Consider the following 16387-nt stretch of genomic DNA (forward strand, 5'->3'; position numbering starts at 1 on the left):
GTGGGGGTTGCCACCAGGGGAAGGGGACTTGGGGGGCCCACCAAGTTTTTCCTAGTGTCCCGCCAGCCCAGTCTAAGCCTGTTAGAACAAGGTTCTGTACTTATCACCTGTCCTGTGACATTGCTGGCTGCCTTCTAATTGGAGCTGCCTGGACCCGAAGGGTAGTGAAGGGGAGCCTTGACATGGCTAGCAAGTCAGGGAGCTAGAGGTTGAAATTAAGGTCAGAGTGAGAATGGAGGGAGGAAGGAGTACCTGGTTGCTGGCAACCGCAGCGTGAGATCTTCACTTCTGGATCGTCAGGGAGAGCAGCATCCCACCCAACCACCCACCCGCCCGTAATGGCTTAGCCAGAGGGAAAGTGCTTTGTTGGTTTTGGGAGCTTTGGCTTCTTCTGAGGTTAGTTCCAATTATGTCACAGCATGGTTACCATAGGGGGAAGGGGACAGTACCCCTGGTGTTTATTGTATGGTTACCTACTTGGGTCATGGTCCCAGGAGGCAGGAGTTTGGAGTGAGGCCTCCTTATGCTTTCACTTGCCCACCTCAGCAGCTGGGGTGGACGGTATGTCAGGGGAGGCCCATTCACTCCAGTGGAGTAGGCAAGCATTCTGGAATGGTAATGTTGTTATTTAACTATGTAACCTTTTAACCTTGTTTTGTTGTTAATAAATCTGTGGCCTTTTCACATACCTCGGAGTTCCTTTGGCCTCGTGTTTTTCATGAAACTCCTCGGTAACTTATAATATCCTTAGAATTTACAAGAAGGGGTAATTTATTCACTATATGCAGTGTTGCCCTGCACTGGTAAAACTGGTGTGTTTGCTTCAGAAACACTAATATTGTTAATATAAATAAGCTGCAGCCATTCAAAGGAGAAAATGCTCAGTTAACACAGCAGACAGCAGATAAGCTCTGTAGAACATAATGGTGTTATCTGTTATCCATTATTTAACCTGTGCCAAATAGCCTTTTTTTCAATTTCCGCCATTGCTACACAGCAGCTTGTTTATATGAACTATAGTAGTGTTTCTGAAGCAAACAGATCAGTTTTACCAGTGCAGGGCATCAGTACATGATATTTTCATTACTTTAAAACACTTTCATTTTTGGTGTTACTGTTCCTTTAAGCAATTGGTATTATTAGGTGTTTTTGAGTTATATTAAATATCCTTTACCTTGTCACTAAAAGAAAGACAATAATTTCTTTTCACCTTATCACATCTATTCTAAATTAATCAGGGACTATACAGGGGGCATTGATAGTTATAAGGCTACTCAGGGTAAAAGTATTAAACATCAGCACATATAAAACTTTAAATTAGACATAGAAGCTGTCATCTGCATTTAAAGACACAGTCATCACTGCTACCTCCCTGTTCCCTGAGCTCTCCACATATTTAGTAATTTTTCATGAGTTATCTATCATTGTTAATGACTCTGCAGGAGCATAAATGTGCACCATTGTAAGGATTAAGGTATGAATATTCAAGAAATGTTAATACTAAAATGAATGTCGACTCATCCTGGGATTAATTTTTCACCATTCTTATATACTTTGCAAGTTGGCTTTATGTTGTGCTGATATCTTGGTCTGTCTGTGACTTCTGTATTTCTTGGTGAGCTTTCCTTAGTTTAAGCCAGGCCATGACATAAGAGGGAAATGTAATCATTCTGCACTAGGGGACTGTCACCTAGTTCCTGCGATGCAATCATCCCAGGACCCGACATGGATTGACATATGGCCCGTCGCACAAAGCATATTGCAGCACCCGACTTCCAGTGCCCCCAGCACCACCCACACACTTCCTGCTCTGTGACACTGGGACCCCAAATGCTGTCAAGAACCCTCCTGTTCACAGAAACAGAAAATGCCCTTTCTTTGCACATTTATACACACATAAATGCATTTACACACACCCACTATACATTTTCCCTAAATACTTTTGATTTCACAGCATGACTATTGGATCAATTATTTTATTTCCTTGATTTGCCTAATTGTATTTGAGTGTTTTGTAATTGTATTTCAGTTTTGTGCCTGCATTGTTGTTCCTTACAATATATACACAATATATATATTGATTTGCGGAGATATGTGGAGTTTTTCATATAGATGTAGTTGAGATTGGTTTTATCTATGGTTTTAGAATTTTTAAGAAGGATTAATGTTCACTTTTATTGTCTGATGCACTATATTTATTGCACTCTGTCACTTTAGCATATTGAAGTGACAATATTTTGTCACAGTTGATTTTGATCCACACTTGACACACAACATAATCAGTATCATTGCTATGTAACTTTATTCATAGCAACCATGGATTCCATTAAATGGACACATTCATTTTAAATGCGCTTGTTTTTATATGTAAACATGCTCTTACCAAGTTTATTAGCATGGGGTCGACTAATTGTGCACTTTTTACACCTGATGTATAACTCATTAATAATGCACGCTGTGAAGGGTGGGTCTGATGTGGGTGGGGGGTATTTAGGTTCACTTGGTATTTGAAACATTCACATCCTGATGACGGTCCCTTGAGGTACCGAAACGCGTAGAAATTTATATGATTCAGTAAAGGATCCTTTATGTCTTCTAAGTAAGAAATTGGGTGATATAAATGTAGCATATTGCAATATTTTTAGACAATTTTCAGAAATGTCATTAACACCAATGCTTTTAACATAGCTTTGCAGTATGGTAGTTTGGAGTAGAAATATATTTTGGATTCATCAGAATGTATATGTCACAAAAATACAGTTAGGAGGTTGCATATAATAATAATAATAATAATAATAATAATAATAATAATAATAATAATAATAATAATAATAATGGAGTCAGGGTGCTTTATTCACAGAAGGCGAATTGGCAGCCAAGAAAATCTATGCAATAATACTATTTTAGTTTGGGGGTCCATAAATGTCACCTGCTTTGCTATATCTGTTCAGTAGACCCTTGGTATTCATATTTAGGGCAGTTTACCATGCGATGTAAGAAAGTGTGTGAGATAAATGCTGCAAATTGCAGAAATGTCATAAAAGCAGCTGCCTTTAGCGCTGCAGTATGGTAGTTTTGAGTAGAAATACATAATTAACTATTTTTGTTAATCAGAATGTGTGTTTTCCAAAAATATATGGGTTTCAGAGGTCACCATATTTTTTGTACCTTTAACTGCACATAAAACTGGCAGTGTGTTCATAAATTAGGATAAATACTGTATAGTATAAGCCTTCAAAGTATGCACAGGGTAGATTTTTGGGTCTTTACATGCCACATACTTAGGTAAACCTATGCATGTTGGGCCTCAATCTGTTCAATGGACCCCAGGTGTTCATGTTTTATCTGGTTAACTAATGATATTTGAAAGATCAGATGCTACAATGTGGAATCTTTGAGATGATTTTCGTAAATGTCCTAAAAATCATCAAATTTAGGTAAGCTTTGCCTCTTGGTACTTTGAAGTAGAAAGACATGTGTACCCATTTTGGGTTTAGGGAAATGTGTACTTTCCAAAATTATATGGCTTTCTGGGGTGAACATGCTTTTTTGTACCTTTGCTTTAAATGTCTTGATTTTGCAGTATCTGGAATTACAGAACTGATGGCTCATGAGGGGTGTTTTTATCTTGGGGCCCCTATATGCCATATATGTATGCAAAACGTATGCATATTGGGCATCAAACTTTTCAGTAGACCACTGGTGTTCATATTTAGGTTGTTTTATCTGGTTACCTATTGATGTGTGCATGATATGATATTGTAGAGTGGCAACTTTAAGCTCATTTTTTTAAAAATTCACAAATATTAATTAAAAATGATACCTTTAGGAAAGAACTGCAACTTGGTAGTTTGAAGTAGAAAGATACAGTATATTTACCTATTTTGGATTTGTCAGAATCTGTTCATTCCAAAAATGTTTTTAAGGACAAACCTGTAATTGGAATGTTTGGCCTTGAAATCAGAAGTATGCCATTTTGTGGATTGTTGCTTTAGAATTTTGGTAGTCTATACTTGGCGATTGTGACCTATACAAGTCAAAAGTCTCTGTAAAACTATATATACTTGGTATTGCCATGTTCAGGAGACATGGTACTTTCCAAATCTGTTTTCCAAATCTGGTTTTGTGCATAAAATAAAATGGTATTATTGTATCTGATATATGTGTCTATATTATGGAGAAATTATTTTTCATTTTTTAGACACTTAGAAGCCTATATCTTGTTACAAAAGTGGAATTACACCATTCTATCATATTTTGAAAGTTTAGTTTGTCCTGAAAAAAAGTATATTATTTTCTTTGGTAAAGTAAAATCCCCCCCCCAGGAAAGGCCCCTTAAGTGAAAGAGCACAAATTGTTTAAGAATGGTCTGGCAGTAGAAGTACCAAATGAGCCAAATTGGCTGGCAGTGAAATGGATTCACATTTTAAATTTCTTCTTCTAAAGTCACCCTCTAAGCCACAGGGCCGGGCCAAGCCAATCAGGCACCCATGTGCCCGTGTGCTTTAGCAGAGGGCAGAACAGGTCAGGAAGGAGAGAGGGGCAGAATGGGGGAAGGGGAGAGTGTCAGAAGGGAGAGCAAGGTAACAGTGACACAGTAACACCAAAAAATTAAAGTCTTTGAAAGTAATGAAAATATAATGTTGTGTTGCCCTACACTGGTAAAACTGGTGTGTTAGTTTCAGAAACACTACTGTATAATACAATGGGATTTTTCTAAACTTGTTATCTACTTTATATCTTGCGCTTGAATGGCTTCCACCATGTCTACACAGCAGCTTGTTTATATCATTGTGTTTCTGAAGCACGCGTTTTACTAGTGCAGAGCAACAGTACATTATATTGGCATTCCTTTAAAACTCTTTCATGTTTTAGTGTTACTGCTCCTTTAACAGCTACCTACCCAGATTTCCCCTATTGTTTGCCCTAGGCAGGTACCTCTTTTGTCTACACCTAGTTTCAGCCCTGATGCTCAGTCTGACTGAAACCAAGGATATATATGACAGGGAATTTTTTTAAAAAAAAATTATATAAGCCACAAAAAAAACCCTTGAAGAGCTACAATATAATGGTGAAAAAAGATCTGAAGTGTAATTTTCACATAAAATAATGTATTTTATCTTGTTATTATAAGGACAATCATAAAAAATATTTCAACAAACCATAACATGTCAATTTTGTATTGTTATATGAGGAGTAATACCTGATGGTATTGGAGTGAAGATACTTTTTGGAATAACCACCTTGTCTTCAGAATTCCTTGCCCAGTCCACCATTCCTTTTCTGCCCCTCATAGGAAAACTGATATCTGTTAATACCGATGAAGCAGGAAGCTTCTGAATGCTAGCCACTGGAAAGAGAAAACACACACCATAAGCAAGTGCTTGGGGCAGATTTACTAAGATTTGAATTTTAAATTCAAATTTGAATTTGTTTGTGGTCAAAACTCACAATTTTGAATGTGAGATTTATCCCACCTCCACCCTGGAAACAGTTTTACTTTGATACTTTGTGACCAAAAAAACCTGCAGCGTTCATGTAAAAGTAAATGGCAGAGGTCAGTTGAACCATTTGACGATGTTACTAGCCTTCCTGATATACAAGTTTTTTTTGTAGGAAAGGGGGTTCAATTAGGAACTCCTACCTCTTAAAGAGCGTAATAACTAGATATGGGTCATTTCAATAAACCTTTAGACATGTGTTTTTACTGGGGATTTAAAAAAAGAATCCTAAAAAGAAAAATATATATAAATCTGTACTTTATAAATACAAATAGGCCCTTATTGAATGGAGTGGGTGACCATTTTATGCCATCTGATTATGTTTCTCTTTACTTCAGTATTGCTAAGTGAGTAAAATGGGATTGCTCATTGTTGTATTTATATGGTGGCCGGTATTCTGCAATTTACTCTTACGTACTATAGATGTCCCCAATGCATTGCAGCAAAACATGATTAAGGCTACAAACACATGCCTTTGCAATTGTGAACACTTCAAATGAAAAATGTATGTATAAGCACATATGACTTTTTAACCTGTTAATACAATCACATTTGCCAATTTGTATGCATTTCACACATATATTTTTATACTGTGTTTATTAGCAATCATATATGCATTCATAAACAGGCTGATAATTTATGGAAGAACACATGTTCGTAAGTATCATAAATGTATATAAAACACAGTGTTTGTACCATAATTCCCATGGTCCCAATAATAATTCTGAATGTGCATTAAATACTAGAAAATTATCCATTCTGTATTAAGAAATAAACTTTCCAATTACTAAATTTAGTAGATTTGACATAGAATGCCTTTGAGGGGCATGAAAATTAAATTAGAACCTGTGTATGGGCCCAAGCGCATGAAAATAGAACCCATTGTGTATTCAGCAGCAAAGAGGTTAAATCCTACAGGCTCTTATACAAATGTTCAGTATATTGCATCTAGAAATACCATGGTAACAAGCTTTTCAATTCAAGTAAATTACATCAGCTCACCAATATTCTTTATCACCATGGGAGCAACTACGCTCTGCAAAAGCATTCGGGGACAAACTATGTTTGTTTAAAATAATGCAATGCCCCCCTCCTGTAATAAGACTATGGGGATTTGAGTGAATCATTTTTGGTAAGTCCTTTATTAATAACTTTACTTTGGGATGTGCTTATTAAATTCACGGAAAACTGGCATTTCCCTTGCTATTTCTTTAATTTCTAAGACGAAGGCTTGATTCCATGGAAACTGGTGTATTACATCCATAGCATATTATAGTATTGCATACTTCAGCAGCTTAGTTCACGATCAACATAGTTTTCAAGGATTCTGCAACAATATTTGGGGTAAAACTGGATTCATTTATTTTGATTAATAAAATATTAATAAACAAAATATATTTTAATAAAATTGCAATATTTGCAACATGTGGCACTAGGACTATTATCCTTTGTATATTAGGCGGTATAAAAGTTGAAAAGCACTGACTCTCATTCGCAGGAGAAAATAGTATCTTAAAATTAGAGTGGTGGCTGTGGCACACTGAAAAATGTAATCCTAAATGAAAACCGGTCTGTGTAACCTGTGCGGGTAATGTAAACAAAGAAAAAGGCACTGAGAACCTCACGTGTTCTAGATTACTTCTGTTGTGATTTATCATTTTGTTTTCTTTGAAACCTCTGACAAGACACAAATCCTTGTTTTTCTGACACAGCCAGAACAGTGCTCAACTCGGACAGAAAACCCTTTTTTGCAGGTAAAAGGTGCTTACTTTTTCACTACAACTGCCTATAATCTTTGCAATAAATAAGTAGCACATTGGATTTTTGTTGAAAAGTTCCCAAAATTAATTTATTGGCTCACGGTGACATATAAACCTTTGCTATCCTCTGAGCAAAACACAGAATAGAGATAACAGTAGAAGTAGTAGTAGTACACATGATATATTTAAGGGTCAACATTATTTCACAACATAAAATAGTAATTACTATTTGAAGAGTCAAATATTAAACTGCATGATTATCCACATTTTACACTTATTAATTTCAGTTGATTTCATTTTACATATTCTATGGCGCCTATCCTAAATTGCTGGCCTGTTCTGCCCCATAAACCATCTTCAAAGACAGACCCATTTGTCTTTCAAAAATCCTTTTTAAATGGTAAGATAAATATATGTTAAATCCTGGTGGGCATGACTGTATAACAGAAACAGGAATTTACAACCTACAGTTAACAATGTAATTATGTAAACAATTGGAGAACTTCTAGAAAATCCAACTAGAATGCCTTTTTTTATTGCACTGAATTTATATGAAATACATTTGGATTCAGTGGGTAGTAGCAAGCTACATTTATTAGATTTCTCCACTATCTCCCTTTCATCTGTTTCAAGTTATTTAACAAATAGCAAAATACTGTCAAACGAGAATAACAGAAATGCAAACAGGAAAATTAATGCAGAAAGAAAGAATAGTAAAGGAGTAAAGGTAAGAGGCAGTAAAAAGAGAAAAAAAATTGGAGGGTCGGGTATTTTCAATATGGATAATTGTAGCTGTCATTGAAAAGTCTAACTTGCTTATGTCTTTTGGGGCACTATGCCATAATAACCACTCACTTCATCCCATCTGATTGTCCTTCCATGCCTTCTTTATAATGAAGAAAAGCTGGGGTCGCTGTTTCCAGTGACACTTATTAGAGAATTTGATGGAAGGCAATAGGTTTTGAACTTATTACATGTTGTGTAGATAAAACAATCATTGCTCATTCAATTAAGGCACTTAGAGCAAACCACGTGGGTTGCATTTGTGGAAAACAAATTATGTTAATGAACCATCAGCAGCTGTTCGGCAACAAGAAGCAAGCCAATCAGTGTCACCTTTGCAGAAAACAAAAAGAAAATCAAAGGGAGATAGCAAGAAAAATATTGGCTTGTAGTGGTTTTTTTGTTTACAAATGGAAAAAAAACTTTCACATACCCTATGCATACACTAGTAATTTAAAAATATCACTAAAAACACAAAGGGACCCATTTACTAAAAATTTAATTTAGATTTTTTTTTAATTTTTCTATATTTCTAAAAAGCTCTAAATTTTATATTTATTATGGGGCACATTTACTAGGGGTTAATTAACCCTTGATATTCGCCCCTCGAAGTAAAATCCTTCGACTTCGAAGTAGGTAGTCAAAGTACTTCGACGATTTTTAGTTCGAATCGTTCAATTCAAAGTCGTAGTAGAAAGTCGAAGTAGCCAATTCGATGGTCGAAGTAGCCAAAAAAATACTTCGAAATTCGAAGTATTTTTTATTCTAATCCTTCACTTGAGCTAAGTAAATGTGCCCCTACATGTAAAAACTGCAAAAAACCTTTAATACCTAACTTAGTTAAGTAAAATGGGAGCAGCGCTGATCCTATTTGACCATTTTTAATCCAATCAGAATGCTAGAGGTTTCCGGATTATTTTCGATACGAATTGTCTGAAAAACTCAAATTTTTAGAAATTTTAGAGGTATTGATATTTTTTTGGATCGTTCAGAGCTTTTTTTCCTTTATACTTTTTATAAAAGGAACTTTAAGTAAATCCAATTACAATTGTGGTTTTAGAGTTTGTCTAAAATTTAGTCGTGGTTTCCAAAACCTCCAAAACCACTAAAATCAGACCTTTAATAAATAAGCCTCAACGTAATTTTAAAAAGCAGATACAACAGAAATAATAGAAGGAAAGGATACCATGCTAGAAAGATAAATCAGTCAATGATTTCAAAATCTTGTATTGTCATTTTGACAAGAATATACATATAATATATAATTCTATTAAATTTGGTGAGTAATTCATGCAAAAACATTTTTACAAAGAAGCCTAGTGAAGGAATTATTTGATATAGATATGAGCCACTGCCAATTGGAATTCTTAGTTGGCATTTATATTTAAAATATTGCCTTTTTGACCTTTTTTCAGCCATTAAAAGTTTAATTCATAGTTTGTGGTTTTTGAGTAAAGAAATTGCTTATGATTTTCGTAATGCACTACCTAGACCTGTGAAAATGACTGTTTTAGAATCTTGCTAAGTACCTGATTCCTATTCAAGCATTTCTATTATAGGTTGATATTCTGTAGTGCATTCTTCAAATCTGTGCTATGTCTCAGCATCTAAAATAGTAATTAGTGATGGGCGAATTTGGGGCAAATTTGCGCGATTCGCCGCCAGCGAATAAATACGTGAAATAGTACTTGATTCACAATATTTAAGTATATTTTTGCAGTACTACATGTTGAATAAATGTGAAATTGATCAAAAATAAATCAAATTAGATAGGGCTTTAGAACTTTAGATAGGGCATAATAAAAAAAATCAAAAACATATATGGAAAAAACCTGCTTTGAAATAACAAAAGCAATAACTCAAAGACACCAAGCTTATTGCTATTGCAAATACACTGCCTGATATTGAAGATCCATATATCACTCCCCAACAATTCCATGCATGCCTATACAGTAATTACTCTGCCTTTTGTGGGGGATTGCTGTAACATTCATTACACTGCAATTTTCTACTAGTATTTAATGGAACTGTAACTTAAAAATCCATTGGGACCATCAAAGCTATTTGTTTTTAAAAATGAATTCAATTATTTCCCATGAAGGGAGTTTTTTGCAAAACCCCATGCTTGAAGAATTCCGAACTATGAATCTATCTTTTGAAACAAAAGAGAGTACATGAAGGATATAAGTTCAGATATAATTAGGTGTCTCTTTTTGCTTAGATAATGAATATTCTGAGAATATAATCACAAACTTATTTATCAAATCTCTCAAACAATGCATGGAATCTCTGGGATACTTTACAATATTTCTCTATGGTTTTAACAATGCTATAGACCAGCACTGCACTTACTAAGACTTAACTGCTAGTGATGGGCGAATAAATTAGACAGATGCAAAATTGCGGCGAAACTCTGCATTTCGCCGCTGGCGAATAAATCCTTGAGACTGAGGTGAAAATTCACCGGCGTAAAATCTGCTGCAGAGAAAAAAATTGTGGCAGAATAGTCGTGCACATAAACATTGTCATGCATCAAAATTATTCGGACGCCCATTTACTTTAATGCATTTGGCCAAAATAGGCCGCGTATATAACAATTGTCTTGGGCGATGAAATTGACGCACGTTGAAATAATCTTGATGCCCATTGACTGTGTTTCGTGAATTTTTTGCCGGGACAAATTCACCCATCACTATTAACTGCATCATATTATAGAGGTTGAGGAAATCAGTTTGTACTGTACATTGACATTCATTGTATAGACTCCTGAAGCTGCCACTTGCATAGCTAGTTGTTAACTAGAGCTAATTACATGACATATATGCACAGTGGGTAACAATGTCATCCTGTAACCATAACCTAAATGTTTAGCTCTTACTTGCAAAAAAAAAAAACTTTAACAAACCCATAAAACAATACCAAAGTAGTCATAAATCAATTCACAAATGTATTCAGAAGTATTGTAATGTTTCAGATACAAAAAATATAGATGTTGCTTGCGAGAAATAATAGAAATGTGGTGATCCACACTGATTGAAGATTTGGAATTACCGATTGTCTCACCTCTTTTAATGTCAAAATGCTAATAGTAAACATTGGTTGTTATTAAATCCCAATGTCCTTTAAAGGTTAATATACACATCAGGTTCCACTATGTATCCCTTAGAACTGATAAAGAAGAAAAAGTAATGGTATTATGATAGAAATAAAGTATAATGAGCTAGGTTCTTGGCATTCTAGTTATTTAGAAATATGTGCATCCTTATGGTGGCAAATTGTGTGTGCCAATTCAAACACCAGGGTTCATCCCAGCTCCAGCAGAGTAACTAGAATAGGGATTAATTAAAATAATGTCATGAACAGCATGGAGGGTGCTCAGGTTACACAGCTCATGTGCTCTGAGAATAACAGCTAATAAGCAAAGCTATTTCTTTTTGGTGATACTAGCAGGAAAGAAAAAAACAAGGGAAGAAAGTCAATATCAACTAAATGCCCATGGGTCCAGAATGAGTAAGTGACTGGTAGAAGGCATCTGCGGCACTCATAACTGTGAAATAATAACACCAGGTTATTTCCCAGGTTAATGTTATGTAACCTTTTTCCAGACAGATGTAAAATTTCTGAGTGACCTACTGAACTATTGTGGATTTCAGTTGAAATAGGTTTATTATTTACAAGCTCCTATAACAAATTGCACAATGATTGATCAGCACCAGCCTTATTTTTCTTTTTGCAAAACTTTAGGGGGGCTATTTACTAAACTCCGAATGCAAAAATCACAAAAAAATCATGATTTTTTTTTTTTTTTTTAGAAAATCTGACTTTTAAAAAATCACGAATTTTTCGGAATTAATTAAACCCTGAGGATGGAAAAGTCTGAAAATCCAGCCTCTCAGACCTGTCAAGGTAACATATAAGTCAATGTGAGAACTTTTGATGTGCACTGGGTTTCGTGCAAAACCCTGAAGTTTTTGGGCAAAAATCAGAGTATTCGGGTGAAAAACCTGAAAAAATCATGATAATCTGATTTTTACGCAAAGCAAATTTTCGGGAAAATGTAATAATAAATAAGCACAAAAAACGAGCGGATTTGATCGGAGTTTGTAGCAGAAAATATTGAGATAAATTCAGACTTTGAAAAAAAAAAAAAAATTGTGCGCACATTTTCAACTTGTGTACATCATTTTTAAAAATGTTGTGCTCAACTTGGAATGAATACAAAATATTTAATTTCCACACAAAATACTTTGTGCACACCACAATTTGTTGTGTGTAGTGGCTTCAAATGTGTGTGTGTGTACAGCTTAGAGAGAACCTTGGGGGTCATTAAATCACACAAAGCTAATTGAAAACATTAAAATGACAACAAACAAATATCACAAAGTTGCCATAATGTGCATTTCTTCTGCACCAATGCACCCCTTTGCACCTTCTTCTGTGTTATATATCTGTGAAGTTAAGAATACATGTGCAGGGTTTCATAGCTGCAAGGGTTAATGATAGGATTGCACAGGACCAACATCAGTTATGTACAGAATTGCACCCAGGGCACACTGGTACTGTCCAGCACATAGAAGATAATGCCCCTTGACTTTGGCTAGGCAAGAAAATTCCAGCATTGCATTATTGAAGAGCAGTAGAGGAAATGAATTTGTTGTTACCAAATTTAAGCTTTTCAAAGTAAAACAGCTTTTATTCCTAACCCTAACAATCACCAGCATTTTGAAGGATTTTCTGGAGAATTGTGGCTTGTCTTTTTGGAAAAGCCAATGCAAAAGTTTTTTTTATATTGGGATACTCCTTGTGACAAACTATGAATTCCCTTTTCATCATTATATTGTATGGTTCATTACGGGACAACACAAAAACTTACTGGTAGTTTAATTGGTTTCTAATAAATTTGACCAGTGTGTGAAAATGTAACAGGGTCCATAAACTGTAAGCTGCAATACCACCCTAAAAAACACGACTAGTAGCAGTTACAGCTGCAAAATGAAAATATTGCTCGCATTTCATCAGAGACACACAATGGGTTCTACTTAAGCTGCTGCAGTAATAGCTAGAAAAAAGATGATGTTTATTGGAATAAATAAATGCTCTCCATTATAATATAAAGATATCAACTGAATATATGATGCATGTTAAAACCATGATAACCATGTAATTTTGGTCACAAATGTAGGCCTTGTAGTATCACAGGACAATGTATTTATAAGTTATTGCATTTCAGATATCAGTTGTACAAGCTTCAGGACAAGTGTAGATGGGGACTTAGTAGTAGCTAATTTAAAAGATTTATAAAGGGCACATATGGTCAAACTATTGAAGCTATGTTTCAAGTGAAATCATTTTCAATAAGTTTATCCTAGAAATGACAGGACACCATTGTATGGAATCTTTCGTTTGTGATCCTCTTGCCCAGAATCATGAGTAATAGTAAAAGATTTCATTCCTGTTCCTTGAGCAAATTCTATACAAAATTATACATTCAGGGTACGTCTCAGCTTCTTCAAAGAGTAAGGAGTAAGTTAAAAGAGCCATTACATAACATGAACAAAAGCACTGTTCTACAACAAGCACATTTTGGCAGAAAAATAGCAACAGGCTCTGATTCCTGTTCCTGCAATAACAGGGAATCCCACAGGTTTCTTAGCCATCATATATTTAGTTATACTGATCCATGGATTATGTTTCACTGTAAATGATTTTCTAGAATGTAATCAATATCTAATGTGTGGTCATTAAAGAGAACTTATTTTTTATTAATAATACAAACAGCACCATGGTACTGATTTATTAATTTTCTGTATTGCAAAATTTTTTATCAGTTGTGTTTCTTGGTCTTGCTTTTTCATGCAAAAATGCATCCAAAGCAAGGAAATCTTATTGGGAAAAAAATTCAGGCTAAGAAAGAAATAGGGCAATTCCCAGTCATTTAAACATTTTTTTAAAATTATCAGTATTTCAAAAATTACATCATAAGGCATGAAATGTCCATTTTATATTATTTAAACCTTGTCTTTATTTTAAAAAAAAAAAATAAATATCTTGTATCTTTTTTGCACTGTATAAATGGCATCGTTTTCATAATTTTCTCAACAAATATATCTTTTTTGTACACTGAAATTAATGATTTTGTGTGGGTCATGGTTTACCTTCTTTGAATGAGAGCCCAAAGTAGACAATACAAAGCCATACTTGAGATTTTCTTTGCAGTTCCAATAGATTTGTCCAATCCAGTACAAGTTATCAAATTGTTAGAATAAATGTTTTCTTACCTACGTTTCCCGTTGTGAGGTATGAATTTTGAAAATCCATCATTCCCATGCCAACAATGTGTATAAAATCTTCTATCACCTGCATCAACTCCACAGAACCTGGGTAAATCTACAATGACAAATTACAGAAGCAATTGCAAGCACTGGATTATATATCAATAAAAAGGCTATCCATATAAAATATCAACATTATATAGAGGTATTTACTCAATCTTTAGCAGTGTAGTTCTGAGCAGCACAACAGGTGTTCGGGGAATGTAGCCTTTATGTAAAATACATTTGTTCACAGTCTCCTAAATAGAAAGTGAGGAGTGTACAACTAAATTTAAAATCATATTGACCCTACTATACTGTATATCTATAAACTTACTATATGTGTAATTACTCTTTAACACACTCAGATGTAGTCACCTTATGTAAGTAATGATAAACCAAAACACATTTATTTTAGGTTTTCATGACTATTCAATTTCTGCTTCATCTGAAATTTCAACAGCGACTTGAAGACAGCTGCACTATTGCAGCATTGAAGGAAATTGGGTGCTGCCATACATCAGATCCATATTTAACCATAATTACTGGTTCATCACACTAAGAATTAATTTGAAGATTTACTAGCCTGTGCAGCTGCACAATTCACTTTCTGATGGAAAAGTACATGTTTTTCATGCAGGAAGCAATGCAGACACAGCAATTCATAAACCAAACTACAGAAATAATTTTTCATTATCTTTTAGTACTGTTTAGAATAACTGTGTACACCACCAAGTATGGCTCATTAAAGAAAGTTGTTGTTTGTGTTTTCCTGATATCAAATGTGTATTTGTAACAGGATCATATCAACTACATTTATAGAGAATTTTTTTTACCATAACAACTCAAAATTTGCTGTTCAAACTGATGTTGTCTATGTACATTTATAATTGCCAGTGTCCACTTCAGTGCCAGGCCAAGTCGCCCCTCACCGAGTACGTGCGAGTGCGTATGCGTGGAAGAGCACAAGCCCAGAGCATGTGTGAATATGTATGTGAGGAGCAGTGCAAGGGCTGTGGATGCGCAAGTGCACATGTGCGGAAGGCACACACTATACCACAAACTGCACATGCTGCTGCCACAGCTTCTCGACACTGGTCCAAACTAGGGGAAGACGTCAGAAGAGGTACGTGCCTTGCTCCCCTCTACCTTTGCACCCTAGACATGTGCTTCTTCTGTCTACTCCTAGTTCCAGCCCTAGTCCACTTTGTTAATCAGTAGCTGATGCAGTAAACATGTCACATACTTAGTAGTGATGGACGATTCTGAGCAGTTTCACTTTACTGAAAAATTTGTGAAATGGCAAAAAATTTGTGAAATGAAGCAACAATTTTTATGCATGCACCAATTTTTTTTTTGACGCTGCAGTTTCGCAGGTGAATTTGCTTGCGGTGAACTGCGGAAATTTGCAGCAAATTCGTGTCTGGCGAGTTTGCTCGCCCCATCACTAATACTTAGTTAAAAGGAGTATCTCCAAACAATACACTCATTCGTTTGTCACAAGGAGTATCCCAATATAAAAAGAACTTTTGCATTGGCTTTTCCAAAAAGACAAGCCACAATTCTCCAGAAAATCCTTCAAAATGCTGGTGCTTGTCATTGTTAGGGTTAGGGATAAAAGCTGTTTTACTTTGAAAAGCTTACATTTGGTAACAACAAATCAGTTTCCTCCACTGCTCTGCAATAATGCAATGCTGGAATTTTCTTGCCTAGCCAAAGTCAAGGGGCATTATCACTTATACTTAGTTAAAAGGAGTATCTCCAAACAATACACTCATTCGTTTTTTACAATCTAATTAAAGTCACAAATTCATATTTTTGCAATGAGTCTGAGAAGAATAAGGGCTTTTTTTATGAGATTCTTTTTCCTTTATGTTATTCTCAAATAACACTTGGAGGCTTACTTATTAAAGGTCAGATATTAGCGGTTTTTGAGGTTTTTGAAACCACGACTAAACTCACAAGCACTAAAATCAAGAATGTCATGGAATTTATTAAAAGATCTTAATATAAAAAGTAACAACAGAAAAAG

At 35.0% G+C, this 16387-nt stretch overlaps 1 protein-coding gene across 4 annotated transcripts in view; it reads right to left on the reverse strand.

Annotated features, from left to right (window-relative positions):
* LOC108718003 (adhesion G protein-coupled receptor B3) overlaps nt 1-16387 on the reverse strand; it is a 521962-nt gene that overhangs the window by 211143 nt on the left and 294432 nt on the right. For all 4 annotated transcript variants that reach the window (XM_041564704.1, XM_041564703.1, XM_041564701.1 and 1 more), the window contains exons 12-13: nt 14323-14431; nt 5204-5350 (exon numbers count right to left, since the gene is read on the reverse strand). In XM_041564704.1, the coding sequence (XP_041420638.1) occupies nt 5204-5350; nt 14323-14431 (256 nt within the window). The remainder of the gene's footprint in view (nt 1-5203; nt 5351-14322; nt 14432-16387) is intronic.

This window comes from Xenopus laevis, chromosome 5S, assembly GCF_017654675.1.
Source record: "Xenopus laevis strain J_2021 chromosome 5S, Xenopus_laevis_v10.1, whole genome shotgun sequence".
In the NCBI taxonomy this organism is placed as follows: domain Eukaryota; kingdom Metazoa; phylum Chordata; class Amphibia; order Anura; family Pipidae; genus Xenopus; species Xenopus laevis.